The sequence below is a fragment of the Poecilia formosa genome, unplaced genomic scaffold (assembly GCF_000485575.1).
Source record: "Poecilia formosa unplaced genomic scaffold, Poecilia_formosa-5.1.2 Scaffold150, whole genome shotgun sequence".
In the NCBI taxonomy this organism is placed as follows: Eukaryota; Metazoa; Chordata; class Actinopteri; order Cyprinodontiformes; family Poeciliidae; genus Poecilia; species Poecilia formosa.
In genome coordinates this window covers 585,310-602,713 of record NW_006800089.1, presented here as the reverse complement: position 1 = coordinate 602,713, position 17,404 = coordinate 585,310, and the positions used below count along the sequence as shown (strand labels likewise).

Genomic DNA, 17,404 nt, shown 5'->3' with positions numbered 1-17,404 from the left:
AAGAGGTTAGCTTCAAAACTGCCCAATTTCTGTTTCAGTCAAATATTTGGTTTAAAGTTTGTCACAAGATGCCAGAGAACGTGATAGAGCATGCGATAATGGATCTGGACAAACTTCACCAAAAAACATAGAAATTTGTTCACTGCCTGGACGTGGCGAGAACAAGAACAAAGTTCGTTGCAGCCAAAACATTTTGTACTTCAGTAAAAGTAAACGCAGAATACCTGGGAAGTCACCATAGGTCTCCCTAGATGTTCCTGCACATTTAAAATCTCTGACAAATCAGGCAACACGTTACAGGAGTTCTGCCCTGAACCCAAGTCAAGAACAAACTACGAGAACTCTCAAGGTAAACCACATTTACCCGTTCTTGTAGCTTTTTACTGGTCTTCAGACAGTACTACCCCTGATTGACTGCAATATTCTGCAGCCAATAAGTCAAAAGGAGGCGACAATTTACGAACCATAGGTCATTTTGGATTCTTATCTGACAATATTCTACTATTGCAACCAACGGTGTTTATGTTTTAAGAGATAAACCCCAACAGCTTTGAGTGGAGGATAGACTAGCATAGTACTAAACGCCCCCATCTTGTCAGCTGGCTAAAAGAAAGCTCCTATACCAAATGTGTCTCATATTAATTTCCCACTGGTTTAAAAATATAGTTGACAATATGAGTCTATGGGCCCCATATGGACATTTTTCATGACTAAGATGGGCACTAAGCAGATTGGGCACAAGATGGACGTCAAAAAAAAACCTCGTAAGTATTCCAAACTCAGTTAGGTACCCGATAGTTCCTGTCTGGGCCTTATTAGGGTAATAAGAACAAACTTTAACTGTAAACACACTTGGTAACCATATGGGTCACACACAAATTCTTCAGATCATTTTCTACCCATATGGGCCTCATAATGTTAATGTTGCCTGGGTCCAATTGGCATGTCATTTAACCAGCCTGGTTCTACCTCAATAACTAACCAGCTAATATCAGCTGGTTGTAGGTATGTCACTCCATAAGCAGAAGAAGAAGAAGAAAAAGAAAAGAGCGTTAAGTGCTACCATGGCGACTGAATCTAACAGGTGTTTGTTCTGTATGTTTAAGTCAATTTACAGAACAAAAGTTATGATAAATAGATAGCATTATTATAACTGTGATAAACAATATCTTATCTTATTTTAGGACCAGAACAAACAAATGTTTTTGTTTTTTTCTGTTTTTAAGGAAAAAAAAATTAAGTTCTTATACATTTTTGGTTTGAATGTTTTTGTAACTGTGTTAGCTTTACTCGTTAGTCTGATTTCTTCGAAAAACACTAACAAAAAAAGTGGAGAGGTTTTCAATAATAAACGCTTATACTGACATTTATTTAGGTCCCAAAAAAATATACTCTTTAAAGACAAATTCATAATGTGTATTTACAAATTTCCAAGGGTTTTTTTTTTCCATTCACAACAGAAGAGCAGAAGAAACAAATAGAAAAAACACATAAAAGGAGAAAAAACAAAAAAACAAGCAAATCTCTGACATCTCTTTTGCATGTGGACGCTAATACTATAACTGTTCAAGCTTTCAGAAAAATAGCCTTCATTTAACTGTTCTGCATTAAATAAAATTATTCTTTTTCTGCTTCCCCCCCTCTCTTTTTCTTATAGAAAGTTTTTTGCTCCGTCTTCTCATAACGTCGTCGTCAGAACTCGCTGTGGCGTCGTTCCGTGGTGAGGTCTGAGGAGAGGGAACCAAAAACAGACGAGTTATTGAAAATAGTAACAATAAAAAGGGAGCAAAAAGTGTCATTCACGCACGCGTAGTTTTAATATCAGCCTCTGCTTATGGGAATTAAATAAACGGGTTTGTGTCTCACTCCACTTCATTGCTGATGTTGCTATCTCACACATTAGCCTCATTCGCAGAGGGGTAGGGAGGGAGGGGGAGGGCGTCTGAATAAATAGTGGCACATTATTTAAATGACATTAGGTGGTGATAAAGCCGCTGACAGAGCAGGAGCAGAAGCAGGAGGGCTGATATCTTGCTCTGCTGCCTGGTGAGGCGTTTAAGTGCTAAATCACATGATTTATGCGCCTGCTGCCCCCTCGCATGTGACGCTGTTTACCTCTGCTCTGAGCTTCATTTAGCAGGAGCCTCACAGAATTAGAGCTGATGGTGTCACAATAATAACGCGTCAGGAATGATCACCTGTCAGTGATGAGCTGAAAGGGAGACTTCAGGGAATCGGGTCTGCGCTCGCTGTCCTCATCTGCAAAAAAAAATTAATAAATAAAATCAGATCTTATCCAGAACTAATATATGTTTACATATTTACTATTTATACATATTTATAGCAATGTTATTATGGCATGACTAATTAATTTTGGTGTATTTTCTTGTTTCTGGATGACCTCAGATTTCTTTTTTGTTGTTGTTGTGTATTCAGTGAATACTCCATGCAATCTGCTTGGACAGAAACTTTTTAAACTGCTTTTAATAATTAATTAAGCTTCCTGTACTGTTGTGTAACTAGGATCAGTGGAAGGTAGGTATGATTGAATTTTAATTATTTTTATGTAGTATGTGTTTAGACATTTATAACATTGAAATTGAATGTCGTCACAAAATAATGGCCGAAATTATATATAACCTATATATTTTTTAAAAAAAAATCAAAAAGTGAAGTTACTTAATTGTTTTTAGGAAGGTGGCCATGTGCTGTTAAAAAGTCGCCGACAGATAATGATTAATGGAAATAACATGGCTACCATCTCTTTTTGGGCTGAAGCTTCCCGATGACTCCACGTCGCTGTCATCCTCCGAGTCCGACATCCCAGCACTGGCCGCCGCGGCGGCGGGCGCCGGCACCGCTCCGTGCAGCGGCAGGTGTCCGGGCGGCGCGCCGCCCAGCAGCGACCGCATGTTCAGAATAGAGTTGGCGTTAATCAGAGCCGCGTTGGCCCAGTTGTGCAGCTTGCCGATCTGGCAAGTGTATATTCCGTGACCCGGCAGCAAGGCCGGGTGGCCGGCGGAAGCCAAAGCCGCCTGTTGCGCGAAGGCCGCGGGGGGAGTAGTTTTGTGCGAGCCGCTGTCGGGGGCCGTGGCGGTCTCCGCCAAAGACCAGATTTTCGGTTTGCTCTGCGGCGCTCTCTGGCACTCCGGTATGCTCGGCGAACGCTCCGCAGCGAGCTTGTCCCCGGCCTCCGCCGACAGCGTCCTCCCGCTCTCCGTGGAGGCCTGCTCCCTGACGGAGAGGCCCGCTTCCCCCTGTCCCTTCCCGGAGCCGGGCTCCCCAGCTCGCTGCTCCTCCGGCCTCTCGATGTCGACAGTTTCCAAATCGATCTCCTCTTCTTCCTCCTCGTCGTCGCTGCCGGTCTTGCCGTGCTCGTCCTCGTTGTCGCTGCTGAAGATGCGGCCGTCCCGGTCCTCGGCGCTGCGGCCCCAGGTCACCTTGTTCTCCTTTTTCAGGCGCCTGCGAGCGTTCGCGAACCACGTAGAGACCTGGGAGAGGAGAAAAAAAACATTTTTAAATATTCTTAAATATATGATAACGCGCACGCTGTGCTACAGGAGTTACATTTTATTTGTTTTTACTGCTGGCTTAGAGAGCAGAAATCAACTACAAACTTTTTTTCTCTCTCTTTTTAAAACGCTGCAGTCATTTTAATTATCTCGTAATTTCTACAATAACGAATAAAAAAACTATCTTATATAATGCATATTTTATAAAAAAGGATTTTGCTAAATCGTATCCTGTTTCACCTTAATGCAAAAAACATTATTGTGCAGCAGAAGTCGCTGCTGCTGCCAACCTGTGTGAGGGTCATCCTGGTGATGATGGCCAGCATGATCTTCTCCCCCTTGGTGGGGTACGGGTTCTTCTGGTGCTCCTGCAGCCAGGCCTTCAGGGTGCTGGTGGTCTCCCTGGTGGCCGTCTTGGCCCGGGACGGGTCCCCGTACGGGTACTGGCCGTATGGGTAGAAGCCCTGAGCGGGGTGGACGGGCAGCGAGGCCGCTGGGTGGGAGCCCGGGCCGTCCTTCAGCTCGTACTGGGAGCCCTGGGAATAGCACCGGGGAGAGGAAGGCAACTTGTTGAATAACGTCTACACTGTAAAACGGGATTTTTTTTATTTTTGGAACGGATTAAATATTAGTCATACTTTAAATCTTATTAAAGTGTATCAGTTTTTTATGTTAAACAATGTTTACAATTTCGATTATAATTGTATATTTGTAGTTTATTAGACCCAAAAGTGAAGAGTGAGGCTGATATGCTTATATTGGTTTTATTATGAATAAATTACCTTGCTAAAAAATAAGAATTATCATAAGACTTGAGGTTTTGTCAGAATTTTAATTTGTATCGAGCTTTAAATAGTTTAGCACTAGAGCTAATGCTAAAGTCAAACTTCCCAGAAAGTTGAATGTCCTGCCGGTAAATGGCACGTATCAGTGGAAGAGTTGGTTAGAATAGATTTAAAGTTTTATTATTGTTCCAGTCAATTCTTCAGTCACAGTTAAAAACCAATAATGGATTTTTGTTTCTTTACAACATTGGAGAATAAACTGGATGAGCAGAAATGATCTGAAAACATTTTTTTAAAGTGTAACTTATATGCTTGAACAATTGGATTTATAATAGTTTACTGAATTTACCTTTTTTTTCCCTCCAGAAATTATGTTTGCAAAATGTTGGTTAAATTTATTGGCTAAACTGCAACAGTTATTTTAACCAGTGTATTAAGTACTGCCCCACCAAAATTAACTCCAGAAATAATTGTTGTTTCGGATATAATTTTACTTCCTTTCAAGTTAAAAACTAAATAATATGGTTTTACTCCAAACTACTTTTATATACATTGTAGATTTTTTAACTTAGCACAGGTATGTTTCTGAAGTGAAAAAAAATATACTTTTTTACATTTCCAATATTTTAGTGGTGTTATGAAAAAAAGTATTTCAAAATTGACACGTATTAGTTAAAAAATTCAGAAGATTTTAAAATTACTCAGCGTGCAAACAAATAACGGGACCTAAGAAGAAAATAAACGTAACTTACAATACCGGAGTTTTGCAGAAACGGCTGTTTTGTTTTTTTTTTTCCAGTGAAAAGTTTACTTTCTACATGTTTAAATGCGCAGAAAGAGGAAAAAAACACACGGTCTGCGCATGGACCTGTCTTATAACACCTGAGCGTCTAGAGCAGCAGCTCTTACCATCTGGGATATGAGGGCGAGGTCCGCCGCTCCGCTGTACGGCAGAAAGGCACTGTAGTTCGGAGCCGCCCACGGGCTTCCGTACATCCCCAGCATAGAGCCGACAGCCGCGGCCGTAGCGGAGGAGCTCACTGCGCCCTCCGTGCCTCCGTCCCGGGCGGCTGAGGCCGGCCGCTCGCTCCCGTACACCTCATGTGAGGCACTGAGGAACTGGGGGAACCCCAGCTGAGGGAAAGACATGTCCGGGGGAGAGGGGGAAAAAAGTCCGTGCGGTACAGAGCTCCACAAAAGTCAAAAGAGGAATACAGCAAGAAAAAAAAAAGAAAAGAAAGAAAGTAGGAATCCTCAGATAGAAAAAAAAGGGGAGGAGGAGGGAGGGTGGGGGGTTGCTGTCTAAACCTAAAGATACCCCCTTTATTTCAGAAACTGCCAAGCGTCTCCTCCTCTCCGCCGCCACGGAGTAGCTAATGTCAGAGCCGCAGTTTGGCACCTCGAGAGCGGAGTGATGCGAGCGTCTGGCCGCGGGAGCTTTGTGGATGTGGAGCTGACGGACTGATTGGCAGCCTACTTAAGCACCAAGCTCCTCCTATGCCCGGGGCAGGCGATTAGTGCATTGGTTAGACCAGGTCGCGCGTATGTGTGAGTGTGTTGGCGAGTATGTGTTGAAGTGTGTGATTTAATTTCAGCAGAGCGCACGTGTGATAGTGTGTGCATATATAGGCCTGGGTGTATCATTATTATTATTATTATTATTAATATTCGTAATTACCCTTTTTAAAAAATAATTTTTGGAAGGTATTTTTTGAAGGTTACTCGGGGACATTCTTGCCTCATAGATCGGCCCTGCTGGCATAAGTCCTCGGTCAGGTCCCCAAGGGAAGTCCCGCGATTATAGTCAGGAGTCAGTGGAGCATCGTGTTTTCAGGGCAAAGATAAAGAATGCTGAAGGTAATGTCAGAGATGGAAGAGGATACCAGATGGTAGAGAGATAGAGAGGACTGTGGAGTGAAAACTGACAAACAGGGCCAACCAAAGGCTGTATGAGGCCCCGAGTAGATATTTGGGGGCCCATTTCCAGCTAATCCATGAAGGCATAATATCATAATTGGTCTGACATATTGATTGTTGCATGCTGCCACCTTCTTAAAATAATGGCCTATGTCTTTAAAAAAAAAATAATAATAATCTTTTGGCAAGAAAAAGGTTGTTTTTGTTTCTTTTATTTTTTTATATATATTTTCCAAAAATTACTTTTGGTTAAAAAAAAATGACTGAGGTCATTATTTTAGGAAGGTGATGAAGTACAATTATAACAACCATTGAATGTATTTATTATTATTTTGGTTTTGAAAATACAGTGCTATACACTTAACCTCCTTTTATATAGCTATTTTCAGTAGCACTAAGGTAACATTGAGTTGTCTTCACTTGTTAACATCTGCACTGAAGAGTGAATGGCCTAGTGCTTAGAATGTTACATTCACTGGTCATGAAAATAATGGATTTTTAAGTTTCGGACTGGTTGAATATCCAAGTATTTTGTTCATTAGTTGATAATTTATTGCATCTCTAAGTTTAAGAGGTAATTATAAAGTGTTTACTGTTATGGAGTAAGATGGACGTTGCCTGGTAATGCTAGCTAACCTGGAGTTGCCAAAAAGTCACCAAAATGGAACTCGTAGTTTGGCCCCTGTTTTATAAAATATGATAGTGCAGCTATTTTAGTTTCTGTTGTGATCCTTCAGAGTTAGAAGCTTCATTTATGATTCTGTTTTGGTCGTTATTTTATTGTTAATTGGCTTATCTCTCACTATTTTAGCCAATTTTCAATATTTCTCCCTTTCTCAATTTACCGGTATGATTCCCGTCCCAGCTGCTTCACATCTCCTGATTTCCCTCCACCTGCTCTCTTCCCCAGCTGCTTCCACTTACCTCTGATTAGCCCCTCCGGTTCCCATGCCTCTCTCTCCCCTCCCTCAGTGTACTGAAGCTTTCTGGTTTGTTCTCCACTGGTTTCGCCGACCGTTTGTCATGTTTCTCCTTCCCCAGTGTTTTCCCTCCATCGTACATTTCAAGTTTCTTTTTGTTCATTTTTCCATTAAAAGACTTGGTTCCTCCTTAGCCTCAGATTTGACAGTTTCCACGTCGTGACTGTCAAGAAACAGTTCCGAATACAAAGGTGTGTTTTGTGTAAACAAGGTAAATATAGCAATCTTGTTTCAGCCGGTTTAGTAGTGCAGAAACAACTTTTTAATTGGGTTGAATGTGTTCAAGTTTTCTTTTTGTCCACATGAAAAATGACTAAATCTTGTTGATCTTCTTTCTCAAGCTCGACAAATAGCAACAACAAAAAAATAAAATTAGCATTAAAATGTCTCTTGTCTACTGTCTGAATCCTGAAATGTTAATATTAGTTGTTTTTTTTTAAATTTAACTGTTTATTTTACGTTTGTGGTTAATATACAACAAAAGCAGAGTTTGAAGTGTCTTGCAGTTGTTTGAAACGCTTTTCCAACATCAGCAACAAATATCCAACAAAATTCACCGGCATGTTTCTGAACGTAGCCGGTTTTTGTCTAGATCTGGACCTTTGTTAAACAGTTTTCTAAATCACTTAAATCAAAAATATTCCGTTTTAGCAGATCGCCGTAAGTTCTCGCAAAGCACGCTTATGCCTCCGGCCGGCTCTGCTAAGAGCAGGAACAATCTGATGCTTCAGATAAAATAAATAAATAAAAAGTGACGTTTGGAAAATCAGGGGGAGAAAAAAACAGGTTGTTTCCTCATTGAGGCGTCTCGGCTATCACAACAGGCACTCTGCTTCGGTTTGATCCGTTAAAACACACACGCACACACACGCACACACTCCTTGTGCCCACACACTCCGTCACACTCACACTCGGGCGGTGCTAATGAGGTCGAGCACCCTGCACCCTGCTCAGAGGCCCCGTGGCCCTCCCGGGCTCCCTCAGAGGTTAGCTGTGTAATTACTCCATCCCCATAAATACAGATTCATCATTTCACACTCTGAGCCTCTGATGAGCTTGGCTGAGCTGAGAGTGAGTGAGGGAGAGAGAGAGAGAGAGGGATGAGGGGTGTGTGTGTGTGTGTCTAATGATTTAATTACAGTGCTTAAAGCCCACTCTGGCTAAGTGACGGTCCGCTCTTCTGTGTCTTCTTCCTCCCGTTTCCTCTCCCTCTTCGACGCTGGCACCTAGAGGGGCTTTACTCATGAATCTCAAAGCTGTTTTTTTTTTTTCCTAAACACACATTATGATGAGCGTTGCCACCACCGCTATATATATGTGTGTGTGTGTGTGTGTGTGTGTGTTTGAGAGAAACACAGAGTGAGAGAGGGAGAGAGGATGCTTAATCTCCATGGCATTTTAAATGGCATTCATGGAGGGCGGCTCGATCCTCATTGCCAAGGTAAATGGAGCCAGGGGACTCTCCATTTCAGCTCGATAAAAGAGCAATGTTAAAGACCCTCACCGTTACCCTCCCCTCCTCTTCCTCACCCATCCCTTCTCTCTCTCTTTGCCTCCCCGCTCACTTAAAATTAATGTTTTTCTCATGACAGGGGAGGGAAACGAGACATATCCACCATCTAATAGGATAATATAGCCCCCCCATTCACCACCGTCACCGCCGCCGCCCCTCCCTCCGCGCTCCCCTCCCCGCCTTTGTAGCTGCCTGATTTCCATAGTGTCTCTGTGGAGAGGCAGTTAATGAATTCCTCTGAGCTGAAGAAAGGGGGAGAATGGTTTGGCAGTTTAGAGAGAGAGAAAGAGAGAGAGAGAGCGAGAAAGAGGTAGGGGGAGGAAAGCTTTGAGCTATGCCATTCAACTTCACAGCCTCGGCCTGTTTGTGCATTCACCGCGTGTGTTTGTGTGTGTGTGAGTGTGTGTGTCTTTTAACATGAACCTGCTAAGACTACCAAATATTTAGACTGGCCTCAGACCTCGCTGTTTTTTTTTTTTTTTTAAACAGTGACGGTGGATTGAGGGATCTCTGGAGGCAGCTTGACTCTATTTGAATCCAATTCCCTGCTATTAGCTCGGCCCAGACAAAGGAATAACTTACCGCAGAAAAGCCCTTCAAATAAAGTCCCACAATCCAGTTCCTCCTGGGCAATTTGCACTGAGGTAAATGAAGACACCCCGCCCCAAAAAAATATCATGAAACTGACACGTTTTCTCTCTCTCTGGCTGGTACAGCAGAGGTGGCAGTGATAGTTTCACAGTGTGTGCTAACCAGTGGTGGAGAAAGTACTCAAAAAATGTATTTAAGTAAAAGTACAAAAGTACTGGCTTTAAAAAATACTTAAGTATTAAAAGTAAAAGTACTTGCTGAATGCATTACCTAATCCCTAATACAATATCATTAAGTGAACCAATCGTATTTAAATTTAATACATTAGAAATGTGCCATTTTAATGAACAATGCCACAGATAAACCATGTTTTTATTATGTTTACTCTCTGTAACATAGTTTAGACTTAGATATGTGATTCTATGCATCATAATTTCAGGGATGGAAACATCTTGTCTCCTGTCCTAACATAGCATGAACTTCACTTTTTTTGCCACTAGTGGCTTTTATTTTGAAAGAAATTCAACAGAAAGGGGATGGAAAGAAGGTGGGTGGGGGAGGACATGCAACCAAGGAGCAACGGAGCAGAGTTGTAGTCAAGACCACCTACCCAAGACCAAGTCAAGACCAGCACCCCGCGCTATGTGACACAAAAAAATTAAGTTTTACTGATCAAAATTGCTTCACAAATTGATCTGAAAGATCCACATTCTCATAAAACACATATTAAATACTTAGAGCTGAAATAAATTTAATCAGTAAAGATCCGTCCAGAAGAATCGGATCGTTCCTGAATGGCATATCAATGTAGACTTTGGTCACAGCGTTGTTCCATACTTGCGACACCTCAGTCAACACCTCCACACAATAATTCAGCGCATGAGTGACAACTGTTGTTTCATCGCAGATGCAACATGTCTCAGTACAGCTAGCTTTGCTAGCATCACATCCACGGAGCTTACCTTTCTTTAAGCTTTCCTTCCAAGTGACGCTAAAAGTTGGACTAAATATCCACCGTCTGTGAAAACGAAGCGCTGCTGATTTTACATTATGATTTATGGAGCGCTATTATATTACTGACGATTAGACAGACATCTTCTCCCGCTCAGAGGAAACCACTGCGCATGTCTTGGAGATCAGCGTGCGAGTAAAGGGGGAGGCGATGGGTGACAACAGACACGTAAGTCACACTATTTTTCGGATTTTACGGCGCTACCTTAAGACCCTGAACTTCACATTTTAAAGAAAAAAAAGAGCAACGCGACTTGGATGTAACGAGTAACGCGTCAGTTTTGTAGATACACGAAAATTGTATTTAAGTACAATAAAGTTAGCACCCACCACTGGTGCTAACTTTATTTAGCTACAGTTAGGCTGGCTCTATTATTTAAACAAAATCGTTCACATAGTGATACAAGAACCTAGCATGGTGCAGAAGTTTCCAGGGGCTTGATTTTTTTTTTTTTTTTTTTGGGTGTGGCGGAGAAAATGTTAGCCGAAAAATTCAAGATGGTTGCCATGGTCAGTGATTTTTTTGCACTAAATTTGCCCATGTTTATCGCAGAGGAATACTTTGTGTCAAGTCATAATTTGCTCATTTTAAACTGCTAAGGATAAAAAATGAGCGCAAGCTAACACCAAACAGCTAAACCTAAAAAGTCCACAGGAAGCTGACCTTAAATAAGAAAATTAGCTGAAGCTAATGCTCAACACATATTAAATCTAGCTGAGGCTAATGCTAAACACATAACAAAATAAGCTGAAGTTAAAGCTAAACTGCTAAGGACATAAAAAACAAGCTGAAGCTAACACTCAACACAATTTTTTTAGCTGAAGCTAATGCTAAACACATAAAATTAGTTGTAGTCAAAGCTAAACTGCTAAGCACTCACAAAAATTAGCTGAACACTTGACACATAAAAATAAAGTCAATGCTAAACTAGTAAACAAAGAAAATAATGAGCAGAAACTAGTTCTAAATTTTGCGAACCAAAAAAAAAAGCCAAACTATATTCTTGTAGTCAGTTTCCAGGATGCAGCAGAGTGAAGACAGCAGGAAGCGAGGACGATCAGCAGGGGGGGCTATGGAGAAAAACCCGTCCTCACCTACTTGACAGCAGAGATAAGAAGTGATGGATTCAGCTCTGACCTGGTGTTAAAACAGATGGATCACTCTGATGCATATCAGACAAGCCTGTCAGGCTCAAGTAACGCATCGACGGAGATCCTTCTTACTCTTTCGCTGCGTTCCCATTACAAATGTGAGCAAAACTTTGTGAATATTTCACTAATGTTGGGAAAAACCCACAATTTCATCATTAAATAAGAATGCACTTAAAATCACGCATGAATAAGTTTGTTCACGCGATAAGTCACTAAAAAACATTCTGCGCCATGATCCTCCAACTACTTCCTGTTGATGACTTTGTTTTTCGTGCCAGTGGCGATGTCCAGTTGTTGATTATGTCAATTGTGCGATACAAGAAGAAGTGTTTCCGTTGCAGTTTTGCAAGATAAACCAATTTTGATAGAGCCAAAACTTAACAAAATGTTTTTTTTTTTCATATTGCCGTGTTTCTATTAAGCAAATTTATTGTCACAAATTCAACAACAATGTGTTCAATAGAAACGCAGATTGTGGCTAGCTAACATTTCTTAATGACCTCATATCACCTGTTACATCATAGCAACCTGAAAAGCCACTTTGCTGGCGGACGGATTCTTCTGGTTGAACATTTTGACCCAGAAAGAGGCGGGGTGGGGGGGAGGAAACGAGACAAAGAGGCCGTCATTAGCAATTAACGGGCGAGCCGATGTTTGTTTGTTAACAGCTCCTTTGGAAGTCCGGCGGGGCTCATTTACAGTGAATGAGGGCGGATAACAAACCCCCGACCTCCGGCGGGCTGGGTCGCTTTCCGAAACGGCAACACTGTTCCACGTTCGGCATTTTATCCGCCAGCTTTGGCTGAGAGCTGCCGTTAAAAAGCGCTCCATCGTCCCCAACAATTGAGAGCTCGATAAAAACAAGCAATGTTGAACAAGATTGCTGATTAGAGAGAGAGAGAGAGACAGAAACAGAGAGAGAGACAGAGAGAGAGGGAAAAAAATGGTGGATTCACTCCTTTTCGCCACAGAAAGACTTAGCGGGGGTCTTTTCTCATGGCCAGGGGATCTGATTGTTTTCTAAACGGATTATTAACTCTTTTGTTACAGTAGGGGTCACTTTAATGCTTCTTAGTCCCCATTAGCATTGCTTTAAAGAGCACACACACATACACACACACACAAAGATTGCTGTGTTCTAGGATTTGGCGTTTCGTGTCTTTGTTGCTCACGGTGGGAGCGGAATGATACCGTTATAATGCTGTTAAAGACAATACTTCAACTTAAAAGAGGGGAGTGTGAGGGATAACGGTGTGTGTGTGTGTGCGCGTGCATGCGTGTCTGTGTGTGTGTGTGTAGCTCGTGATGAAAAGGTGCCCTTAGGAAGACCAGTGAGCTTAATGCAATGGTGCTGACTTCAATGGATACCTCAAAGAAAGTGGCATTACGCAGCCCTCTCCATTAAAAATCCCTAACAAGTCCTTGAATGAGAGAGAGGGATCAGCTCAGTCTTCATGGGGGAAAACACTGGATCATCAAATCCGGGGGAGGCAGCAAGGGCTCAGAGCACCTACTAAATGATGAGTACATTTATCCGTCGTTTCTCCATGCAAAATTTGCTTTGTGGTCTTAAGAAAAAGATTCCTAACTGAGAGGGAGAGCAAGCCGCCCTTGGGAAAAGTTGCGGTTATCGAACATGTGAATGCGACGCTTGTGGTAGGCGGACCCCGGGGACCACTGGGTCTCGACTGGGTGACGGGCCCCCACCTTTGAGCTGGGAGGATAAAGAGGGTATCCCTTACAGGTCTGACCCGGAGCCACCCTTACCATCAGAGCGAGAGGTCAGAGGTCAGATCAATTGGGTCCCCGTGTCTGTAACCGGACTTAACCCCCTCCTCCAGAACTGCAGGTGAAGAGGTTGATGATGAAGGTCTGGGTTTGTCTTTCATCTCGCTGAGGCAGAAGCTTCTTTAATGCAAATCCCAAGAAACTCAGACTTTAGCATGTCTTGTGTATTTGAGTTTGTCTTATCGGCATTATGGAGGGAATGGCAAAATTTCCTTGGAATTTAGATTTTGTTGTGAGCATTAAAAGATTGAAAAAACTATAAATGATTTTTTTTTTAAAGTTAATTTATTTTAAAATATTTAGTAATATTTTCAATATGTTATTGTAAGATTCTTTCTGTCTGACAAAATGTCCAGGAGGGAATATCCAAAAGCTATCTATCTATCTATCTATCTATCTATCTATCTAGCCAGCTATCCGTCTCGCTGGCCAGCTAGCTATCTTTCTTTCATTCACTTTCTCTTTCTCTCTGTCTCTACATTTTTTCAGGTTTCTCTCTAGCCTCCAGAAACTATGCTAACTCTGTGTATCGTAAACATAATCCCATTCATCATGCACAGATTGAAACATTTCCCTATTCTGATCAAAACTGTTAAAAAAAATCCACAAGATTCAAATTGCTCACGTTCACATTCATCTAGGCAGTATGATCTTTCCAGCAACACTTTTTGAGTGAATGCTGATGTGTTACAGTTAGCTTTTTTTCAGAATCAAGTAAAGTAAGATGAAGCATAGAAGCTGTAGGAAGACACACTTGCATTTACAGTAAGGCAAAAAAAAAACACAAAAAAAACAAACAAACAAGACAAGGTTATTTGTATAGCACATTTTTAGCAACAAGGCAATTCAAAGTGTTTTACATGATTAGAAGAAAGTTAAAACAACAAAAAGCAAAAGAAACATTACACTGCCGTGACAGAGGGAAAACGATGACAGGTTGAAAGACAGATGACACTTTATGATGCTCCTGTTGTTCAGTCGAAGGAAACTCTATACTAATGCCTTGATTTAAAGATGGGCTCTATTCTTCTAGTTTTAGCGAGCAGCTGCTCTGTCTGACTTTACCTGCGAAGACACTGATGCATCAATTTGACAAAAGATAAACACAAAGTCTCTCCAGGTGTTGTTGGGACATTTGTCCTTCAGGTGGCAGAAGACTGACTTTGTAACATTCTTTATGTGGGTCTGAAGGTTCAGGATTTGGGGCTGATCACTGGTCTTTAGTTGTAATAACAGGTCCAAAAATTATTACTTGAGTTTTGTTTCTATTCAGCTGCAGAAAGTCATTATCCATGCATTTGTTCAGTGCTCAATGAGACAATAATCAACCTGGTGGCATAATGTATGATCATTGATCTTATTCCTTACTATCTGAACTGAAATTATGTAGACCAGCCACCCAAAATCTATAGGAGTTCATGGATGTAACATAAACAATATGAATTCAAAGCACTGTTTTTTCTCAGAATTCTGACTTTAATCTCAGAATTCTGAGATTAAAGTCAGAACTGTTTTTTTTTTTGTTTTTTTTCAGTGGCCCCAATCCTCTTCCATAGTTTCCACAATATTCATATCCTCCACACAAATATCTCCACTCTTCCAGGATAAACTCTTCACACTTAAGCAAACATATAAAATAACCTGCAATAACTGCACAGATACGCTGCTGGGTGAGCGTCCTGCTCTTAAGCTCTGTCAACTTCCTTATAAAACCCTACGCTCACTGAATGCATCTCCACCCTGCCATGAGGTAGGTCTGACTTTCAGGTCAAGAACCTTAAAATTGTGCTCACTGAATGGGAAGTCAATGTTCATATCTGAAAATATCATGTATTTTGCAACTAAATATGTCTAATGGTAACACATTTTCTTTAAAGATCCCAGATAACTTGAAGAGAGAAAAAAGAAGAGAGAAATAACAATTCAGGGTTATACATCTTTTAATCTGGTGATGTCATTAATTTGTATCAGTCAGAGCTTTCTTCTGCAGATTTTTCAGGTTAGCAGAAAATAAAAGGCTTTCATTACTTTATTAAAATAAAACACAAGTTTTAAAAATAAGCATATATAACATAAATCTAGTAGTGGCCATAGATCAGGAACTATTTAAAACCTTTACATTGTCTGTATTTTTCATAATCTGGATTTGATCTCCATTTACAGACCTTGAAAGCAACACAGACAGTTTATAAAACTTGAGATAAAACTTTGAGGTCCATAATATGTATGTCAGAGATCTTTATAATTACAGCTCATAGTTGGTTTTTGCTTGTAAAAAATACAACAGTGTCACCCACATACATATAAAACATGACTTAAAGCTAAGAAACTCAAGAAAATTCATAAATATACAAGCTAAAAACCAGAGGACCCAGAGAGAAGCCCTGAGGTACACTCTTTTTTTTAACCACTCAAATGTAATTTTGTTTGTGTTAACTGTAAACTCTACCTCTAGTGAAGAAATGAAATGCTTAAAAGTCTAGAAAGATTTTTCCTTCTACACCACACAACCTAACTTAGCTAATATAGGCTTGAGGTTTTCCAAAACACACCCAAAAAACAAAAAGTAAAACGTATTTGAATAGAATGTTCATTAAAAATAGTGTTTCCAGATGTGAAACAATTTATATAACAATGCCAAAAATGTAAAAACTTCTGGAAGAAAAAAACTAAGTTCTTTTATAACTAATAAAATATATTTCTGGATTTGTATGCTGAGGTTGCTAAGTGTCGTCAGCATCAACGGAGTAAACCTGTGAAAGAAATCGAACACCCACAGCCTCACATACCAAATGTTTTCACAAAAACTACCACAATCCTTTGATTGACGGAGCACCACGAGAATTTTAGTGAAATTCAAAGCCCAAATCAGCCAAAGCTGGTGAAATAAACAAACCACGAAAAAAAAAAAAAAAAAAAACCCACAGCGACTGAGAGCGAGCACGCGGCGCCGCCCGACAACGAGGCCAAGACTGTCACGTATCTGTGCAAAGACTCAGGAGCCGAGAGTGTGCGCTGCCGCTGTCTGTCAAGCCTCTGAGAAGCAGCAGTGGAGGTGGGGAGCAAGCATTCCTCACAGTGGCTCCATGCAGTTCAGCCAATTAGCAGCTGAGTGGTTTGTTTAAGTCCAAGTGATGATGAGCTGTTGTGCTGGGAGGCAGCCTGGTTCATTAAGCCCACTGTTGTCTCTGGTTTACTCAGCTTGCCTGGCCTTAACAGCCTCTTGGTGCTTGTTTACCAGCTGCAAATATGACAGACTGTGTGTCTATTTGACCGTCTGTTTGTGTGAGCGCGCATGCGTGTGTGCGTGTGAGGTGATGCCAGAGGTGGTGAGTTTTTGTGTTTGCATGTGGGGGTGATTTAGCTTTTTTTTTATTTATTTTTTTAGGTGCTGGTATGGTTAAAAAAAAAAACACCTGCGCGTCTGCAGGCAATTACAAAAATTCAACAAGTAATTTTAAAAAAATTAAAGGTCTTTCCATATCTTACAAAAGTAGAATTTAAAGCTGCTTACTCTGTGAAAAGAGCAGCAGCGTCTGACTCCAGCGTGATGCTCGTTGTTCTTGTTGGAAGGAAACATTTTGTGGTTGTTCAGATCAAGTTTCTCTTGGGTAGATGACAGCAACAGTGCGTGACTACGACAAACACAAATTAACGATGATTTACTTGAAGTTTACTGGCTATTTGTTACATTGCAACTACAAACCTTTTCTTTGATTGGCATCCTACGTGACAGTCCAACACAAAATAGCGCAAAAATAACGAAAAAGAAAAACTTAATAATTTGCCACAGAGATAAGGCTACTGCTGACCAAAATAAATATATTTGCTCAGAATACATATTAACAAGCACAAAGACTCATGGGAAAATATTCTTTTTAGACAAAATTATGACTTTTTGGATCATCTGCATCCCACTACGTCTGATGTAAAACTAGAGTCAAACATGGTGGTGGTGTGATGATCTGGACCTGCTGTCTACCAAGAAAACCCTAAAGTCTGTCTGGCCAAAGCTGGATCACGCTTTGGTTATGCAGCAGTACAGTAAGCTAAAACACGACAGCAAGTTCACCTCTGGATAAAAGCAGCAACAAAATAATGAAGGTTTTGTAGATGTCAGATCAAACTCTGGACCTAAAACTGATCGGTATCTTG

General features: G+C 41.0%; 1 protein-coding gene across 1 annotated transcript; it reads right to left on the bottom strand.

The window, feature by feature from the left end:
- Positions 1-1,345: 1,345 nt before the first annotated feature.
- irx1b (iroquois homeobox 1b) lies at positions 1,346-5,905 on the bottom strand. The gene is made up of 5 exons (XM_007563733.2): positions 5,207-5,905; positions 3,803-4,048; positions 2,759-3,491; positions 2,199-2,259; positions 1,346-1,727 (listed from the first exon to the last, which is right to left on the bottom strand). Exons 1-5 carry the CDS (start codon positions 5,444-5,446, stop codon positions 1,679-1,681), a joined length of 1,329 nt encoding a protein of 442 aa, XP_007563795.1. The 5' UTR covers positions 5,447-5,905; the 3' UTR covers positions 1,346-1,678.
- Positions 5,906-17,404: the final 11,499 nt, after the last annotated feature.

Excerpts from the sequence above, each read along its gene's own strand:
- irx1b (XM_007563733.2), bottom strand. The coding sequence starts at position 5,446 with ATGTCTTTCCCTCAGCTGGGGTTCCCCCAGTTCCTCAGTGCCTCACAT. Across the intron at positions 2,260-2,758 it reads CTTCAGCCCAAAAAGAGATG|ATGAGGACAGCGAGCGCAGA; the intron begins GTAGCCATGTTA and ends TTTTTTTTGCAG. Across the intron at positions 1,728-2,198 it reads TTTCAGCTCATCACTGACAG|ACCTCACCACGGAACGACGC; the intron begins GTGATCATTCCT and ends CCCTCTCCTCAG.